The 19,670-nt window shown below is 43.1% G+C and overlaps 1 protein-coding gene across 3 annotated transcripts in view; it reads left to right on the plus strand.

Annotated features, from left to right (window-relative positions):
- Positions 1-3,223: 3,223 nt before the first annotated feature.
- EFCAB2 (EF-hand calcium binding domain 2) overlaps positions 3,224-19,670 on the plus strand; it is a 157,616-nt gene continuing 141,169 nt past the window's right edge. For all 3 annotated transcript variants that reach the window (XM_025392106.1, XM_025392108.1, XM_025392104.1), the window contains exon 1: positions 3,224-5,106. In XM_025392106.1, the coding sequence (XP_025247891.1) occupies positions 5,082-5,106 (25 nt within the window). In that variant the 5' untranslated portion in view covers positions 3,224-5,081. The remainder of the gene's footprint in view (positions 5,107-19,670) is intronic.

Raw genomic sequence — 19,670 nt, forward strand, 5'->3', positions numbered from 1 at the left:
GGATGACTTGAGTCTGGGAGGTCGAGGCTGCAGTGAGCCCACCACTGCACTCCAGCTTGGGCAACAGAGCGAGACTTTGTCTTAAACAACAAACAAACAAACAGACAAACAAAACAGTGACTCTGAAATCAGAACTAGATTCCTAACCAGCTCTCTTAATTACTGGCTGTGAGCTTTAACCAAGCCATTTATGTGAAGATGCAGTATTTTTTATCTGTGAAACGGGAATACTAATACAATACAAAGTACCTCATGCAGCTTAATACAGAAGAACTATTTTTATTATTATAACTCTGTGATGAAACTATGTCCTTGTTCTGTTGTATTCTGATAAGGATTTCCTTTTGAGATCATAAGCTCAGGGACCCATCTATGAGGAGGGCTGGCGTCTTCCATGAAGGGCTGGATATTTTTGATGTTGATCATTCAGGGAAGGCATGTACCCTCAGTCAGGAAACTGAAATTAGACCAGAGAAGTAACTACCTCCTTCTCATTGTCCTGCATCTACAGCGCAAGGAATCTAGACATGCTTCGGGCCCTCCTGAATAGCAAGGTGGAAATGAGGAAGGGCCACAAGCTGAAAATGAGAAGCTGTATGGTGTAGGCCAGACTGCATGTCCTACAGGCAGCAGATGACAGCAGCGAGGAGTAGAAACCCCGAAGTCAGAACATCTCCCGTTGTGCATCTGAAGCATTAGAAAAGCAAACTGTCCTAGTGGAAGGTGAATTTCAGGACAGAAGGTGGGGTTTGGCGTCTGAGTGCTTCGTCCCAGGTGGAATGGGGGCTTATTTCAGTGGATTTCCTTGCAAGTCCTTTAAACTTTTCAAAGCTTTCGGTTACATCTATTGCATCTCGTGAAAACTCTAAAATAGGAAGTTTGGACATTGTTATTTCTATTTTTATGAGTTAACTAAGTTTTAAAGAGATTACATGGCTTGCCCAGGATCATGAGATTAGTAAATGGCAATGCCCAAGGAAAATCCATTAAAAAAAAAATTATTCGCAGTCCAAGATTTCAATGATCTCCATATTAGGAAAGTAAGCATGGCGTGAAGGATTTTTAAACTATCATTTTGCGTTATTCACACCACTTACCCTTCCCACTTCACTCACATCTTAGGTAACTGAGTCAACTGCATTCAAAAGAAACATGTTCTGTGTTCCTCGTGGGCACATCACTGATGGCTGTCGGAACAGATTTAACTCACTATCAGTTTAAGCATGCAAAAGGACATAACCTGTGCGCATCCATCTGGCTCCATGGAGTAATGCATCAAACAAGTGTGACTGTCTAAAACTATGTGCTTGCTTTTCTGATTTAGCCCTAAGTTTATATATCCATGAGTGGGATCAAAAATGATTTTCTGATTCTAAATTTCTGAAAATCATTATGAGATGTTTAACTGAAAAAATGCTTTGGCGGCATACAATATTAAAAGTTACTCAAGCTACAGCTCAGAAGCTATATACACACACACATATATATACATACATATATATATATACACACACATATTTTTTTTTTTTTGAGTCCCTGTTCTGTCACCCAGGCTGGAGTGCAATGCCGCGATCTCGGCTCACTGCAACCTCTGCCTCCCGGGTTCCCGCCATTCTCCTGCCTCAGCCTCCCGAGTAGCTGGGACTACAGGCGCCCGCCACTACGCCCGGCTAATTTTTTTTGTATTTTAGTAGAGACGGGGTTACACCATATTGGCCAGGATGGTCTCGATCTCCTGACCTTGTGATCTGCCCACCTCGGCCTCTCAAAGTGCTAGGTATACAGGCGTGAGTCACAGTGCCCATCCGCAAAATATATTCTAAGGAATAAAAATGATTGTAGTTAGTTTTCCACAGTCCAAAGCAAGCTAATAATATTTAAAGAGTTAAAAGTGTAATATAATCATCGGTCAGGTTTCTACAATCAAACAGAGTTGAAAGGAATCAAATATCAGCATAATGCAGATAATGTACTCACTGGCATTGTGGGCCTTTTTTATTTGGATAATCATTTTCACCTTATGGAAACTTTTCTAGAATTATATACTTTTATGTCTAATCAGCAAATTAGGCAGTTGAAAAGTATGTATGAAGCAACTAATATGTGTCCTGATTAGGCTAGGTAGTGTGGGTATATAAAAAGAGTTTATAAGGGTGTAGGCTCCTATTCAAACCTTGGCAGGGTCAGGGGATGGGGGAGTTAATTAACATATATTAAATATTTTTTTACTCACCCACACCTAGAGAAACAGTACTGTTTTAAATGTGCTGTAGGAGTTCAGAGAAATAATGATTAATGTGTTTTGGAATAATTACATAATAAAAAGCTTTGCTGAATACAGTTAGTTTTAAAAATATAAAAATACAGGGGGGTTTGCAGAGAAATCTGTTCAACTCTTAAAATAATAATTTTTAATTTATATATGTTTATATAAGAATTCTATTTTATTGACATGAAATACTGGTACTTTTTTTTTTGAGATGGAGTCTTGCTCTGTCATCTGGGCTGGAGTGCAGCGGTGAATCTCGGCTCACTGCAACCTCTGCCTCCCGGGTTCAAGCGATTCTTCTGCCTCAGCCTCCCCAGTAGCTGGGATTACAGGTGTGAGCCACCACACTTGGCTAATTTTCTATTTTTAATAGAGATGGGGTCTTACCGTGTGGGCCAGGCTGGTCTTGAACTCATGACCTGAAGTGATCCACCCGCTTCGGCCTCCCCAAGTGCTGAGATTATGCGTGAGCCACCGCACCTGGCCCAGTACTTTTACTGATGAGAAAACGTAATGTAAAAGGAAGGTCTGTCTTACACACAGTACGTGCTGAATCTGGGTCTTTTTTGAAAAAAAGTCATTGAGAAGACTTATTCCTATCTTAATTTTTAAGACATATATTACCAAACAGAAAAATTGTACTAGATACTGGGGATATATGAATGAATAATGCTGTTTCTGTCTTCAAGAGCTTACTGTTTGGTAGATGGAAACAAGTGAACGAACGAAGGCATTGCAAATCAATGTGGGAGGCTCTATGAGTATGGGGCCATAGAGGAAAAGGCTGAGAGAGAAAGCTTCAATTAGTAGGTGACCTCGAGAAGGTCATCCTGGCCAGGCACGGTGGCTCACACCTGCAATCCCAGAACTTTGGGAGGCCGAGGCAGGCGGCAGATCGCTTGAGCTCAGGAGTTTGAGAGCAGCCTGGGTAACAGGGGGAAACCCTGTCTCTACAAAAAATACAAAAACTAGCAGGCATGGTGGCGCGAGCCTCTCCTCCCAGCTACTTGGGAGGTTGAGGTGGGAGGGTCACTTGAGACCGGGAGGCGGAAGCTGCAGTGAGCAGAGATCGCACCACTGCACTCCATCCCGGAGGACAGAGCGAGACCCTGTCTCGAAAAACAAAAGACAAAAACAAAAACAAAGACAGTCATCCTGCATGACAACCAGGAAGGGACACATGTGTGTTTGTGGGAAGCTGAAATGATGGCGGGGGAGAGAGCAGAGACAGACACTCCAGAAAAAGGACACTGTAAACAGCAGACGAAAAAGCACAGTGAAGGAATAGCAAGCCTGAGACCAAGCTTAGGGCTTCCTACACTTACTTCAAAGCCCTTCATTATCTATATGGAGAGGGGGAGTCTTTAAACACAAATATTCAGATCATATTGACTGAGATGTAGATATAAATGAATGCTAATAATTACTTTTCGTTATTTTGGGGTGTTAAAAATTTACTGTACAAGATTGTATTCGTTTTAAGTATCTTCTAACATGAGCCATTTTGTAATGATTCAGTTGTTTATATTCAATTTCAGGCAGAATGCTGATCACAGCACCAAATGGGTATCTTCTACAGAAAAAGTTATTTTAATAAAAATATAGTCAGGATTTCCTGAGAGATTATAGAAACAGAATAAAAGCATTAAAACTGTTAAGTCATTAAATACGAGTACTTTGTATTTTGAAGGCTCTTAAAATTTAGTTTATAAATTGCTTTTACACAACATATGCACTGAAATACCATTTAAGATTAGTTTTGAAAATGTGTTCGTTTGAACCACATCGTTAGGTATTTTATTCAAAGCTCTTTATAAAAAGAGCTTTACTATATTCCAGTAGAGTAAACTTGTCCTGAAAATAAGAAAAATTTAACCTCATGCTATGGCTGCAAAGTTTCCGGAAAGCAGGATTTAAAACTTCCATTGTAACTTTAACCAGCGGTCATGTCAAATTTCACAACTAAGAACATTTTAACGCATGTTAACACTGAGCACAACATGGGCACGTTTTTGTTGCTATGAGAACCTTCTATTTTGTATGAGACATTGCAGCCTTGACGACGCAATGTTTGCGCCTATTTTGCGCATGTTTTTCTACAGCTATTCCTCCCCTCTAGTAATAATAGTCGAATGGCTCTGGTTTCCTCTATGCGCCCGGCCCAGTTTTTCCGTTTCAGCTTAGTTGTCATAGGCTGTGCTGCCGCTTTCTCTGGGAAAGGACGGTGAGGACTGGACGGGAGAAACCGGGAGGGCAGGCGCGGCCGTTCTGCAGCAGCCGGGCCGATGGGAAGCGGGAGGAGGAGGCCGGGCCGCGGGCTGGTTCTGTCACCCCCTCGGGAGCCCAGCTCTTCACCTAGCTCTCCGGCGCTTTTCAAAATCTGCAGTTCACAACAAAAATCGAGCAACGCTACGTCGCACAAACAGGACAGGAGGGGCGAGGGTGTGTGCGCGCGCGTGCTGTCCCCAAATGGATGAGAAATAAGGGAAGGGGGGGCTGGGGACCGTGTGATGAAGTAACACTGCTAGGTCCGCGACTAGTCGGGCTCCGGCCTCGGGTCTGCAGGGACTAAGTTGGGGGCCGGGTGGCAGACGCGGCTTCTGGTCTTCCCCCAGCGCGAGGGTCGTGGCGGGAAGCGGGGACGCGGCGCGCGCTCGGAGCCTTCTCCCCGCCCCGCCCAAGGGTCTTCCTCCCCCAGAATTCGGAGCGGCCCCTCCTCCAGGCCAGGCTCGCCGCGGGGCGCTGAGCAGGCCGGGACACCGCGGCCGAGGTTATCGTTAGGCATCTCCCAGGCGACCGGCTCCGCAGCAAGATGGCGGACGAGAAAGACAGGGAAGGTAAGGTAGGGGCGACGGGGAGCCGCTGGCCTCGCCGCGACACCGGGTCGCACGGGGAAGCGCCGGGTGGGGTGGGCCCTCGTCCATCTGGAGTCCCCAGCCGCAGGGAGAGGGTGGCCTGAGGAGGGGGCCACCCGCAGCAGCAGCAGCCGCCGCCGCCCTGCCCCCGTCCCCGCAGCCAGCCCGGCCTGCCGCTCCGCCCCGCCCCGCCTGTCTCCCCTCCTCCCGCCTCTCTCCCCTCCTCCCGCCGTCTTCTCCCTCCTCCCGCCGTCTTCTCCCTCCTCCCGCCCTGTTCTCTCTCCCCTCCTCTCGCCCTCCTCCCCCTCCCCCTCTCCCTCTCCTCCCGCCGCGTCCTCCTTCCCCCTCCCTCGGAGGCCGGGCCTCGGCTCCTGCGCGGGCTGCGCCGGCAGGGGGTGCTGATAATGGCGTCGTTGTTCACTGTCGCGGGGAAGTCGTCCCGCCTCCACACCCTCGCCGGGGGTCTCGGTGCCGCAGGCGCCACGCCCGTAGCTGTCCAGGCTGTGGGCCCCGGGGGGTGGCCTGGGTGAGGAGGAGTTCTGGCCGCCAGAATCTGGCGGGATCGTCTGTGTTGGCGCCGAAACCCCGCCCTGGCGCAGCCTGATGGCGTTGGCGGCCACCATTTTGCCTCCTTTAATGAGGACGCAGGAGGACGGTCTGGAGGTCACCGCCGCTGCCTCCGAGCTTCCCGGTGCTCCGAAATGCCTGCCCCGCGGCCGGCTTGCGTCGCGCAACTGGCCTGGTGTCTTGTCTTAAAAAAAGAAAAAAAAGACACACACCCAAACAGCAGTTTTAATAAAGATGAAAACCAAAAGCTGGCGGAGACCTCGCGGTCCCCGGGGGACCACCCAGCCCCGCGCGGTGGCCGCCTGCAGAGGCGGGACTGCGCTTCGAGGCTTAAGGTCGCCAGATCAGAGGCATCGGTGTGTTGCCTGTGCGGAGACGCCAAAAAGTGATTACGTTTATTTGCAAGACCTTTCATGTTGTTTTCAATTCATGGTGTGATTAATGGTAGGATTAAAACCCGATCCTTGGTTACCATGCCCTTAGGTACTCAAAAATAATTGTGTTTGGTAGGTGGCAAAGTCACCCAAAAATATCCAAAAAGCCATAAAACAGTAAAGGTAAACAAGTAGGAAGTGAAAATATTCCTCCTTTGTTTTCTTTCTGGAGTGCTCAAAACACCCCCTCAAACCATTTTTCTCTGCACAGAACCAAGTGTGGTCAGGTTAACAGCTAATATTTACAAGGGAAGAAACGAATCCTGAGATATTTAGTCACTTGTTCCGGTGATCACAGAAAATCGGCGAAGACACACATGAAACTGTGCCAACGGTCTACCTATTGATAACAAGGATACTGTGATTTTTATATAATATTAATCCGAGAAGCCAGGATTATTTTATAGGTATTACTTTACAAAGATGCCCTTGCATACAAAGAAAAGGGTAGTTTTAAAACTTTCCCTGAAAAATTGATGGCTTATTTTTATTTACCAAAAAAAAAAAAAAAAAAAAAAGGAAAAAACCATTAGGAGATAAACTAGCAGGTAATTATGGATATTTATTTTCTTAAAAAAGGTTAGGTCAGCATGAGAAAAAACGCACTGGAGTATGGTACAAATACAGTATTTATCGGTTTTTAAAATTGAGAGTTTTCCTGATTTTTCAGCTTTTGAACAATATTTTTCTATTTAAAATAAATTCAGAGAAACAATTCTGTTGATAACTCATAGAAGAAATAATCACTGTTAAAAGGTGGATGCCATTCATTCAGAATACATATATCTAATGCCATTATGTAGATAAGGCATTCACTCTACTTAGAACTTTGAAAGATACAAAGATGAAAAAGTCATTGTCTTTGCTTCCAAGGAAGGTGAGATCAGTAAGGGAGATGAGATATATACAAATGGGAGGGAATAGTTAACTGGGCTGAGTAGTCTCGGTGCCAGCCACTGTGCTAGGTGTGTATCCTTGTAGTCCGTGGACAGCAGCCTGGACATCACTGGCTGTCCCCGACCTAGTGAATCAGTCTTCATTTTAACATGTCTGTGGGTGATTTGTATGTACATTAAAGTTTGAGAAGGCCGGGCGTGGTGGCACGCCCTGTAGTCCCAGCTACTCGGGAGGCTGAGACAGGAGAATCGCTTGAACTGAGGAGGCGGAGGCTGCAGTGAGCCAAGATCGCGCCACTGCACTCCAGCCTGGCGACAGAGTAAAACTCCGTCTCAAAAAAAAAAAAAAAAAGTTCCAGAAGCACTCATATGCTATATCTCATTTATTGTTAACAGTTTTATGGATTAACTAGTTGCAGTTTGAAGGGTATTATGAAATAAAGGCATTTTGTCAGGGGATAAACTAAGTAGAGACTCACTTTGGTGATCTTTTAATGGAAATAGTCCATTACTATTTTGATTGCCAGCTGCTGTATTTTGAATTTTCAGAAATTACATCTAACCAATTAGAATTGATTAAGTTTTGAGGATTCACTCAACTAAACTCATAAAAGACTGATGTGCAAGCCTGAATGATTTATTAATTTAAATAGGGGTATATACAGTGACCCACAGGCTGATTTTGGTAATGTAATATACTGTTTTATGGGTACTAAGCTTTGGGTAGTGTGAATTTGTATTTGATGACCATGGAATCACACAAAAGAAAGGATAATTTTGAAGGATGTGTTCATTACCCTGTAAGTTCCAAAAGGTCTGGGACCATTTCTGATCTGTTAATACTGAGTGTTGTGCAGAGTGCTTGGAACATATTTGTTGAATTCAGAACATTTGAATTAATCGAAGACAGCTTATGTTTTAACCAAAGCATTCCTAGCTATTTCCCCCAGACTTATTCTATACCTGAAAGTACACAAAACTCGTTTTAGGTCTTTTTCCCTCTGCTTTACCAGTAAGGTACATTCTTCTATTCCATCTGGCTCAACAAAACGTTTTGTTTCACAACGCCACGGTATTCACTAGCATGTCTTTAAGAAACAACTACAAAAAACCTCATTGTAGAAATACACGTATGTTTTAAATAGTTCATCTTTAATATTGAGATTTTTAAAAGTTCTAAAAGGGGAATAAGTTTCAGGGTACTCATCCTATCCACTCTTCTTCAACATTTAGAAATTAACTTTGATAGAAGTATTGAGAATATTGATAAGAAAAATTACCTAAATTAGAAGGGGCTATTGTGCTCATAAAACTTTTCTCTAAGATTATGTACGTTGAAGTTGTTATAGTTATTTGTAACATTTTTTGCTTTCATACAGTATAATTTATTTTTTCATAGATTAAAAATTATACAGAATTATATTAGCTAAAAGTTTAAATGTTAGAACCAAATTATTTTTAAAACCACTTTTTTAACTGAAAGAAAAATGTTTGAAATGGGATAAAAAAATATTTTTGAAGTTTTATTATTTTTCCAAAGTTTCCTCAGCCAGAATATTTTTTGTTTTGTTCTTTCTTTTCCTTCTGTTTTGTTTTGTCTGTTTAAATGGAGAGTCAATGCAATTGTTGATTCTTTGGCTCCTTAAATCTTATTGTTTCTGTCTCTTAGAGAATTTTATATAGGACTGGAAGGATCTTCTGTTTGTAATTAGATTCCTGTCTAGGAAACAAACTGCTTAGGTATAAAATTCTAACTTTTGGCAGCCAGTTAGCTTTGGAAAGTATGTGAACTTTTTAGTAAGCTGCAGATATTAAAAGCTCACTTTAGGATTTACTATTTTTGTTTGTATTAAACTATTCTTTGTTACTTTGCATGCTTTGATAACATTGCTTGAAAAAGTGCCTCTAATTCAATTATCAACTCCTAGATGGAGAAGGTTCTACAAGGTTTGTTGTTTTGTTTTTGATTTCCTTCATTGTGCCACTCTTTTGAAAACCCAACATTTGGAAATATAAAGTAAAAAACAGAAATTACAGGTGCCTATTACTTTATAAAAAGGGTTCCCTTAAATAACGTTGGTTTTTTTTTTCTTCTTTTATTTTGAGACAGGGTCTTGCTCTGTTGCCCAGGCTGGAATGTAGTGGCGCCATCACAGCTCACTACAGCCTCTACCTCCTGGGCTCAAGCGATCCCCCCACCTCAGCCTCTCGAGTAGCTGGGATTACAGGCGCAAACCACCATACCCGACTAATTTTTTAAATGTGTAGAGACAGGGTTTCGCCGTGTTGGCTAGGCTGGTCTCAAACTCTTGAGCTCAAGTGACCTGCCTCCCTCGGCCTCCCAAAGTGCTGGGATTACAGGCATGAGCCACCTTGCCTAGCCTCATAGTAGCTGTTGATAGTATAGAGTGTAGTCTGTGGGACGGCACAAAGGTTGAGCTTTGAAGTAAGCCTTGAATTTGCATTCCGTCTTCCCCAAGCTCTAATTATCTGATCTTAGCCGAGATGCTAAACCTAAGTAGCTTCAGGTTCCTCAGATGTGAAGTGGGGATAATTATACCCCAATGTTTCACAATGCAATGGGGACAATGTTTTCTTACTCATTTTTACATCCCCAGCACCTACCACAGTGCCTAGCATCAAAGGAATGCTGAGGCCGGCTCACACCTGTAATCCCAGCACTTTGGGAGGCCGAGGCAAGTGGATCACTTGAGGTCAGGAGTTTGAAACCAGCCTGGCCAGCATGGTGAAATCTCGTCTCTACTAAAAATAGAAAAAGTGAGCCGAGTATGCTGGCGTGTGCCTGTAATCCCAGCTACTCAGGAGGCTGAGGCAGGAGAATCGCTTGAACCCAGGAGGTGGAGGTTCCAGTGAGCCGAGATCGCACTACTGCACTCCAGCCTGAGTGACAGGGCGAAACTCTGTCTCAAAAAAATAAATAAGTAAATAAATAAAGTAAAATAAAGGAATGCTGAATAAATGGGAAGGAAAGTGTTTGGTACATATCTAGCGAATTAGTAATTATTAGTTATCTGCTTAACATAAAGCATAGGAGTTGGCCAGGCGTGGTGGCTCCTGCCTGTAATTCCAGCACTTTGGGAGGCTGAGGTGGGCAGATCACCTGAGGTCAGAAGTTTGAGACCAGCCTGACCAACATGGTGAAACCCTGTCTCTACCAGAAATAAAAAAATCAGATGGGTGTGGTGGTGGGTGCCTGTAATCCCAGCTACTCTGGAGGCTGAGGCAGGAGAATCGCTTGAACGTGGGAGATGGAGGTTGCAGTAAGCCTAGGTTGCACCATTGCACTCCAGCCTGGGCAACAGAGCAAGACTCCGTCTCAAAACAAAAAAACAAATAAAACATAAAAATTAAGAAAACTTTAAGTCTTACCAATTGGGATCATACATAATGCATTCCTGCATATTTCTGGGGTAATTTAATAGGTTTTCTTCCTGTCTTAGACCAATATAAATATCCAGTTAAGACTAACAAAAGAAGAAAACTAGCTTTTTGAAGCCTAATTTGTTTCCTCTTATTCAGAATAAAACAAAATTTGAAGAAAACTGGACTGAATTTGTTTTTGTACTGATTTATAAAATTTACAAAAATGTCTCAAGAATAGTCATAAATTTAAAGATCAAATGGACAGTGAGATACTACCTCACGCCTATCAGCAAAAGTCCCCCAAATAATAAGTATTGGTGAGGATGTGGAGAAATTGGAACCCTTGTGGACTGTTGGTGGCAATGAGAAACGGTGTAGCTACTATGGAAAGTGGTATGGCGGTTCCTCAAAAAGTTAAAAATCGAATTACTATTTGACCCAGCAATTCCACTTACGGGTATATATCCAAAATAATTGAAAGCAAGGTCTTGAAGAGATATTCGCACAACATGTTCATGGCAACAGTATTCACCACAGGTAGAAGGTGGAAGCAGCCCAGGCGTCCGTCAGCGGATGAATGCGCAGACGCAGTGTGGTGTGTACATGCCGTGAAATCTGACTCCGCCTTCGAAGGAGGAAATCCTGACACATGCCACCACTTCAGTGAACCTGAAAGACATTATGCTAAGTGAAATAAACCAGTCAAAAGGACAAGTACTCTATGATCCCACTTACATGAGATACCTGGAGAAGTCACATTTGTGCAGACAGAAAGTAGATTGCTGGTTGCCAGGGGCTGTGAGGAGGGGAAGCAGAAAGTTGTTTAAGGAGTATAGAGTTCCAGTTTTGCAAGATGAAAAGAGTTCTGGAGATCGGTTGCACGGCAGAGTGAATGTACTTAACACTACTGAACTAACTATACGGTTAAAACTGGTTAATACAGTACATTTTACATTATGTATATTTTACCACATTTTAATAGAAAATGTTGAGTACATTCAGAATGAAAAAAATGGTACATTGTTTCTCAAAGGCAATTTGGAAATTTGTATTAAAGAATAAATGATGATGGCTAGGCAAGGTGGCTTACATCTGTAAACGCAGCACTTTGGAAGGCTGAGGTAGGAGGATTACTTGAGACCGGGAGTTCGAGATCAGCCTGGGCAACATAGTGAGACCTTCTCTTTGCTAAAAAAAAAAAATAGTAATAAGTCGGGGGTCTCCTCTCTCGGCTTTGGAGCCCCCTCCCTCTGTCTCTACAGGGAAGTTTCTTCCTTCTCCCTTTTTGCCTATTAAACTTTCCATTCCTTAAAACTAAAATAATAATAATAATAAAAAGTGATGTCCACATGCTTTGAGCTTTAATATACTTCTGGATATTTATTCTTAGAAATATATTCTGGGCCAGATGCGGTGGCTCACGTGTTTGATACCAGAACTTTGGGAGGCCGAGGCGGGTGGATCATGAGGTCAAGAGATCGAGACCATCCTGGCTAACACGGTGAAACCCCATCTCTACTAAAAATACAAAAAATTAGCCGGGCGTGGTGGCGGCGCCTGTAGTCCCAGCTACTCGGGAGGCTGAGGCAGGAGAATGGCATGAACCCGGGAGGCAGAGCTTGCAATGAGCCAAGATCACACCACTGCACTCCAGCCTGGACAAGATTCCGTCTCAAAAAAAAAAAAAAAAAAAAGATATTCTGAAAAGAATAAAAAAAGCTATAAGCACAAAATGATCAATGTAAAGTTATCTTTAAATCTGAAAATATAGATAAAATTTGCATGTCCAACTAATGGAGTATACAAAATAAATTGTTGTATGTCGACTTGTTGGGTTGCAGCCAAATATATAAAAATTATATGTGTAAATGGGTAAGGACTACATGGGGAAGCCCAGGAGATGATGGTAGCAGGGTGATTAGACTTTTAGAGGCACTTATTTTTAAAATCTCATTTTAATGTCAGGTCTACAAAACTTTAAAAACCCACTTAAATATGATAATTAAAAATTATTCTTACCCACTTGTGAAAGTGTGTTTACCAGATCTTGTACTTGACAATACTTTGTAAACCTCTAGTATGGATTTTATAGATATTAAGAGTGTAAAAAAGTAATTTTAGTTTATATTTTTATTTTTTAAGAGATGAGGTCTAGGTCGGGCGCAGTGGCTCACGCCTGTAATCCCAGCACTTTGGGAGGCCGAGGTGGGCAGATCGCCTGAGGTTGGGAATTAAAGACCAGCCTGACCAACATGGAAAAACCCCAGCCTCTCTATTAAAAATACAAAATTAGCCAGGCGTCGTGCCACATGCCTGCTATCCCAGCTACTCGGGAGGCTGAGGTAGGAGAATCATTTGAACCTAGGAGGTAGAGGTTGTGATGAGCCGAGAGCACCACTGCACTCCAGCCTGGGCAGTGAGCGAAACTCCATCTCAAAAAAAAAACCAGAAAAAAAGAGACAAGGTCTCACTCTGTCACCATGGCCAGGGTGCAGTGGCTCGATCACTGTAGCCTCTACTTTCTGGGCTCAAGTGATCTTCCCACTTTGGCCTCCCAAGTAGCTAGGACTATAGGGGCGTGACGCTGTGCCCAGCTAACATTTTTATTTTTGGTAAAGATAAGATCTTGCTTTGTTGCCCAGGCTGGTCTCAAACTCCTGGCCTCAGGCATTCCTCCCACCTTGGCCTCCCAAAGTGCTGGGATTACAGGCTTGAGCCACCACATCTGGCCCATAATTTTATTTTTTTAAAATGCACTAGTAAAATTGGGAGTTTAAAAACCTGGGCTAGAATTTGGACATTGCCTTTTTTTTTCTTTTTAAGATTTTGCTTGTTAGTGTCAATTTATCTGACCTTTGGTTTGAAGAATTTCCATCTAATGAGGAAGATAGGCAGCTAAGGAGATAATGATACAATAATGTGATAAATGCTATGATAGTTGCACATATATGATGATTGGGTGCCCGGGGAGAGCCACCTGATTCACACACACCCTCTTTAAATTATAGCCACTTTTTATTCCCTCTCATAGCTGGTTTTTTTTTTTCCTCTTTCTTTCTATATTTTGTAGTTACCTGTAGATGTGTCGTTTGATGTCTGCTTCTCCTTCTAGACTCTTCCAAAAGGATAGGGATCATGCTCATGCTGTTATTTGCTGTTATATACCCAGAGCAGGGCATATAGCTTAGTATTTGCTGAATGTTGAATAAAAGTTGCCTTTCTGAAGGAGATAACCGAAGCTTATCTTTTTTTTTTTTTTTTTTTGAGACGTAGTCTTGCTCTTGTCGCCCAGGTTGGAATGCAATGGCATGATCTTGGCTCACTGCAACCTCTGCCTCCTGGGTTCAAGCACTTCTTATGTCTCAGCCTCCCAAGTAGCTGGGATTACAGGCGTGTGCCACCATGCTGGGCTCATTTTTTTGTATTTTTAGTAGAGATGGGATTTCACCATGTTGGCCAGGCTGGTCTCGAACTCCTGACCTCAAATGATCCGCCTGCCTTGGCCTCCCAAAATGCTAGGATTACTGGCGTGAGCCACTGTGCCTGGCCTAATTTTTGTATTTTTAGTAGAGACGGGGTTTCACCATGTTGACCAGGCTGGTCTGGAACTCCTGACCTCAAGTGATCCATCTGCCTCGGCCTCCCAAAGTGTTGGGATTACAGGTGTGAGCCACGGCTCCCAGCCCCAAGCTTATCTTGAAGGTATAATAGCCCAGAGAACAAGTAGGGGATGGCTATTTCACAAAAAGAAGAAAAAACATACTTGAAATCGTGAAGATTCAATATGCCTGAAATTTAGGATAGGTTAGGAGATGTGGGAGTTTTTATTCTTAAAGCATTGGTGAGTGATTACAAGTTTTTAACAAGATGGGAGGCTGAGGCAGGATAATCACTTGAACCCGGGAGTTGGAGGTTACAGTGAGCCAGGATGGCGCCACAGAACTCCAACCTGGGTGACAGAATGAGACTGTCTAAAAAAAAAAAAAATTAAATTAAAAAAAAAAACAAAAAACAAAAGACAATCATATTTGTTGTCTAGAAAAATCACTTGAGCAAGTGTGTTCAGTGGATTAGATGGACTCCAGGTTTGTCCAGAAAGATAAGACCCTGAACCAAAGTGATGAAGTCAGGAATGAAACAAGGAGATAGGCTAGAGGAAATGGATAGATTTTGTAATAGGACAGATATGAATATTGAGTCAGGTCAGGGACATGGTTTCTGGTTGGGTAGCAGAATAAAGAGGAATAATAGAGTTATGTCAATACTAGTTCTAGTCTTGCACATGTTGAGTGTAGGTGCCTGTGAGGCATCCAGGTTGAGATATAACATAGGCAGCGCTATGTCCTTGGTACCTAAATATCTATTGAATGAGAAATGAGAATGATGTGTGTTGGATCGCTTGAATGTATCCCTCTATAAGTGGTTGTAGTCTTGGGAATGGTTGAGAATGTCCAGAGAAAATGGATACAATAAAAAATAATGTTGACTGAGGCGGGACACAGTGGCTCAGGCCTGTAATCCCAGCACTTTGGGAGGCCCAGGCGGGTGGATTACCCGAGGTAGGGAGTTCGAGACCAGCCTGACCATCATGGCAAAACCCCCTCTCTGCCAAAAATACAAAAATTAGCCAGGTGTGGTGGCAGGCGTCTGTAATCCCAGCTACTTGGAAGGCTGAGACAGGAGAATCGCTTGAACCCAGGGAGCCAGACGTTGCAGTGAGCCGAGATCGTGCTATTGCACTCTAGCCTGGGCAACAGAGTGAGACTCTGTCAACCTCCGCCACCCCCCCCCCCCCCCAAAAAAGAGAATGTTGACTGAAAGGAGAAATTACTAGGATCAGAACTCTGGGTGAAAATCAGTGATTGAATGGAGAAAAATAACTTGTGAATAAGATTGAAAGCACAATTGCAAAATCATGGGAAAATGAGCAAATAGTGTCACTAAAGCCAGGTAGGAAGAATTTCATGAAGGAAGCACTTAAAAATGTTGGGAAAACCCCCCAATGGTTAACATGTATAGAGCTCTTACTCTTAAGTAGGCACTGGGCTAAATGTTTTACATGTATTATGTCCTTTAATCCTTACAGTAAATCTATGTGGTAGGTGCCTCTGTTACCTGCTTTCCCCAAATAAGGAAATGGAGGCTTAGATAGGTAAAGCAGACTTCCAGTTTCCGCTCAAAAGGAAGTCATCACTCCGATTGCTCCGGGAGCCATAAACTGGAAGAAATATTTGTGAATTGTGACAAATTGCTGGAGGTTGCACATGGACTGTCATGAGAGTGAGAAACTCCTGGAGGCCTGCAGTCTTAGGAGGTCCCTCACACTTTCTCCGGTTTTATTCCTGGGAACCCCACCAGGTTATTCTGGTGAAGAGCCAAGCAAGGTTGGTTTAGCAGGGGAAGGGGAAGGCAACCCTTTTGAAATATGCTAGTGCATTCTTCATAAAAAGGCCAACTTCAGTGCCCTCTAGTCTGGTCTTATCTCAAGGGATGGGGAGAAGCTGAAACTCTTGTGAAGGTCACAGCCCATTGACACGGGTCCACTAAAAGACTGAGATTTAATAATAAGATGATAGAATTCTCCTCACCCATAGCTTACCACCACATCAACAGGAATACAGTTCAGTATAATTAACAGTGGCTTGCAGCTGGAAGACCTAGAAGATGGAGACTCTATTTAAGGACAAGTTCTTAGGGAAGCCTGAAGAGGAATCTGGCACCTACAACTACAGCAAACATTAAACACAGCCCTACTCCTAGCCAGATTGAGGTAAAGCCTCACACTGGTGGCTGATTACTATCATGTCTGGCTTCCAACAAAAATTGACAAGACATGCTAATAGGCAAGAAAAACAGTCTGAAGAGACAAAACAAGCATCAGAACTGGACTTAGATATATGATGGGCGTTTTGTAATTATCAAGGAATTTAAAGAACTATGATTAATATGTTAAAGGCTCAGGCCAGGCTTGGTGACTCATGCCTGTAATCCCAGCACTTTGGGAGGCCAAGGAGGGTGGACCACTTGAGGTTAGGAGTGTGAGACCAGCCTAGCCAACGTGGCAAAACCCCATCTCTACAAAAAGACAAAAATTAGTCAGGCATGGTGGCACGTGCCTGTAGTCTCAGCTACTTGTGAGGCTGGGGCAGGAGATTCGCTCGAACCCTGGAGTCCATAGGCTCAACGTGGCTGAGGAAAGAATCATTGAGCTTGAAGGTATGTCACTAGAAATTTTCCAAACTGAATTGCAAAGAGAGAAAAGAATGAAAAAACAACACCCAAAATAATTTAAAAAGTGTGAAATAACATGTAATTGGAATGCCAGAAGGAAAAGAAAGACTAGAGCAGAAGAAATATTTGAAAAAATGGGCTGGGTGCGGTGGCTCACGCCTGTAATCCTAGCACTTTGGCAGGCTGAGGCGGGTGGATCACCTGAGGTCAGGAGATCGAGACTAGCCTGGCCAACATGGTGAAACCCTGTCTCTACTAAAAATAAAAATACAAAAATTAGCTGGGTGTGGTGGTGGGCACCTGTAATCTACTGGGGAGCCTGAGGCAGGAGAATTGCTTGAATCCAGGAGGCAGAGGTTGCAGTGAGCCGAGATCACACCATTGCAACAGAGTGAGACTCCAATCTCCTAGGGGGGAAAAAAGAAGAAAATCTTCTGGAAATAGATTGTTGCATCCCACCCTCAGTAATTTGGGAAGGGGGGTGGGGTCTGAAAATCTGCATTTCTAACAAGTTACCATAGAATGAACATGCTGTTAAGAAACATTGATCTAAACTTTAAAGTGAATTTTGCCATTTTAGTGTATTTCCTTCCAGGCTTTTTCTAGGCAGATTTGTATTTTGTTTTGTTTTATAAACTTGAGATGATGTTGAATATGGTTTTATGTCCAACTGTTTTCACTTACTATTAGAAACATTTTTTCACATCACAAGTATGTCTTAAAAACATATAAAAGAGTTGCATTCATTGTATTAGGTTGGTGCAAAAGAAATTGTGGTTTTTGCCATTAAAAGTAATCGGACCTGACGTGGTGGCCAACACCTGTAATTCTAGCACTTTGGGAGACTGAGGCAGGTGGATCACTTGAGGTCAGGAATTTGAGACCAGCCTGGCCATCATGGTAAAACCCCGTCTCTACTAAAAATACGAAAATTAGCCAGGCGTGGTGGCGCATGCTTGTAATCCCAGCTACTCAGGAGGCTGAGGCAGGAGAATCGCTTGTACCCAGGAGGCAGAGGTTGCAGTGAGCCAAGGTCGTGCCACTGCACTCCAGCCTGGGCAACAGAGCAAGACTCCATCTAAAAAAAAAAAAAAAAAAAGAAATCGGAAAGAAAAGTAATCAGAAGTACCGCAATTATTTTTGCACCAACTTGACCTAACATTAAGACTTACGGACTATAATTTACTTAAGGTTTCCCTAACTGTTAGATATTTAAATTGTTTAAAAATGTTGGCCGGGCGCGGTGGCTCAAGCCTGTAATCCCAGCACTTTGGGAGGCCGAGGCGGGTGGATCACAAGGTCAGGAGATCGAGACTATCCTGGCTAACATGGTGAAACCCCGTCTCTACTAAAAATACAAAAACCTAGCCGGGCGCGGTAGCGGGCGCCTGTAGTCCCAGCTACTTGGGAGGCTGAGGCGGGAGAATGGCGTGAACCCGGGGGGCGGAGCTTGCAGTGAGCCGAGATCGCGCCACTGCACTCCAGCCTGGGAGACACAGTGAGACTCCGTCTCAAAAAAAAAAAAAAAAAAAAAAAAAAAAAAAGTTATGTTGTAAATGTTCTTATGTAAGGATTTTTTTTGACCCAGCTTTGATCCTCATCCTCTACCCACTTTGGAAAAATAATTTCTTTTTGTTTCTGGAGAGACATCTTCCTCTGTCATCCAGGCTGGAGTGCAGTGGCCCATGCTTAGCTCACTGCAGCCTCACACTCCTGCGCTTAAGCGATCCTCCCACCTCAGACTCCTGAGTAGCTGGAACTACAGGTGTGTGCCGCCATACCTGGCTAGTTTTTTTTTTTTGGGAAAAATAATTTTGTTGAATCTCATCTCTGATGGTTCTTACTGGTTACAGAGGATAACCCAATTTCCAAATTCTATCTCTACTAAAAATAAAAATACAAAAAAAGAAAAAAAAGCAAAAAAATACAGAAAAAGAAAAAAAACAAAAACAAGTGATTACTATATCCTACACATTTTCTAAATCCAGGGATTCAGTAATAAAAGAAACAAAATGTCTGGTTTCATGTCATTTCCACTGTAACAGGATAAAGAGACAATAAGCAAATCTGTATTTTATTCTGATCATAAGCTCTGAATGGCAACATGTAGGTCTATGATTGATTTCTTTAAAATTGGAAAGAAATAATGTAATTAGTACGAAAGGATCACAAGGTACTCACCGTCTATACTAAAAATGCAAAAAATTAGCCAGGCGTGGTGGTGCATGCCTGTAGTCCCAGCTACTTGGGAGGCTGAGGTGGGCGAATCGCTTAAACCGAAGAGGCAGAGGTTGCAGTGAGCTGAGATCGCACCACTGCACTCCAGCCTGGGCAACACAGTGAGACTCCGTCTCAAAAAAAGAAAAAAAAAGAAAAAGAAAATGCTGAAAATAGCTCAGAGTTACCATTAAATTTGCAGAGGCACTCAGATTGCAAATCACATATTTAATCCAGCCTCATCATTTAAAAGACTGGAATAGCACCTCCACTTCAACATAGTGGTTGGGCACCTATATTTATTTTAGTTTAGTTTAGTTTTTTGAGATGGAGTTTCTCTCTTGTTGCCCAGGCTGGAGTGCAGTGGCACCATATTGGCTCACTGTGACCCCCACCTCTGGGGTTCAAACGATTCTCCTGCCTCAGCCTCCCAAGTAGCTGGGTTATAGGCACCTGCCACCACGCCTGGCTAAGTTTTATATTTTTAGTAGGGTTGGGGTTTCACCATGTTGGCCAGGCTGGTCTCAAACTCCTGACCTCAGCTGATCTGCCTGCTTGGCCTCCCAAAGTGCTGGGATTACAGGCGTGAGCCACCACGCCTGGCCCACATACTTATTTTTACTCCTGAAACCACACTAAAATGACAGTAAAGAAGTAAAAAAGGCACAAATATACAGGGATGAAGAAAATAGGAAAGGAGATAATGGTGGTGTGTAAAAAGATAGAAAGTGAGGAGATAATGCATTATTAAATGGTTGGACCAGGCGCAATTTACCTAGCATAAACAAAGAAAATACGTATAAGCTTATAGAAGAGG

The sequence above is a fragment of the Theropithecus gelada genome, chromosome 1 (assembly GCF_003255815.1).
Source record: "Theropithecus gelada isolate Dixy chromosome 1, Tgel_1.0, whole genome shotgun sequence".
NCBI classification, from domain to species: Eukaryota; Metazoa; Chordata; class Mammalia; order Primates; family Cercopithecidae; genus Theropithecus; species Theropithecus gelada.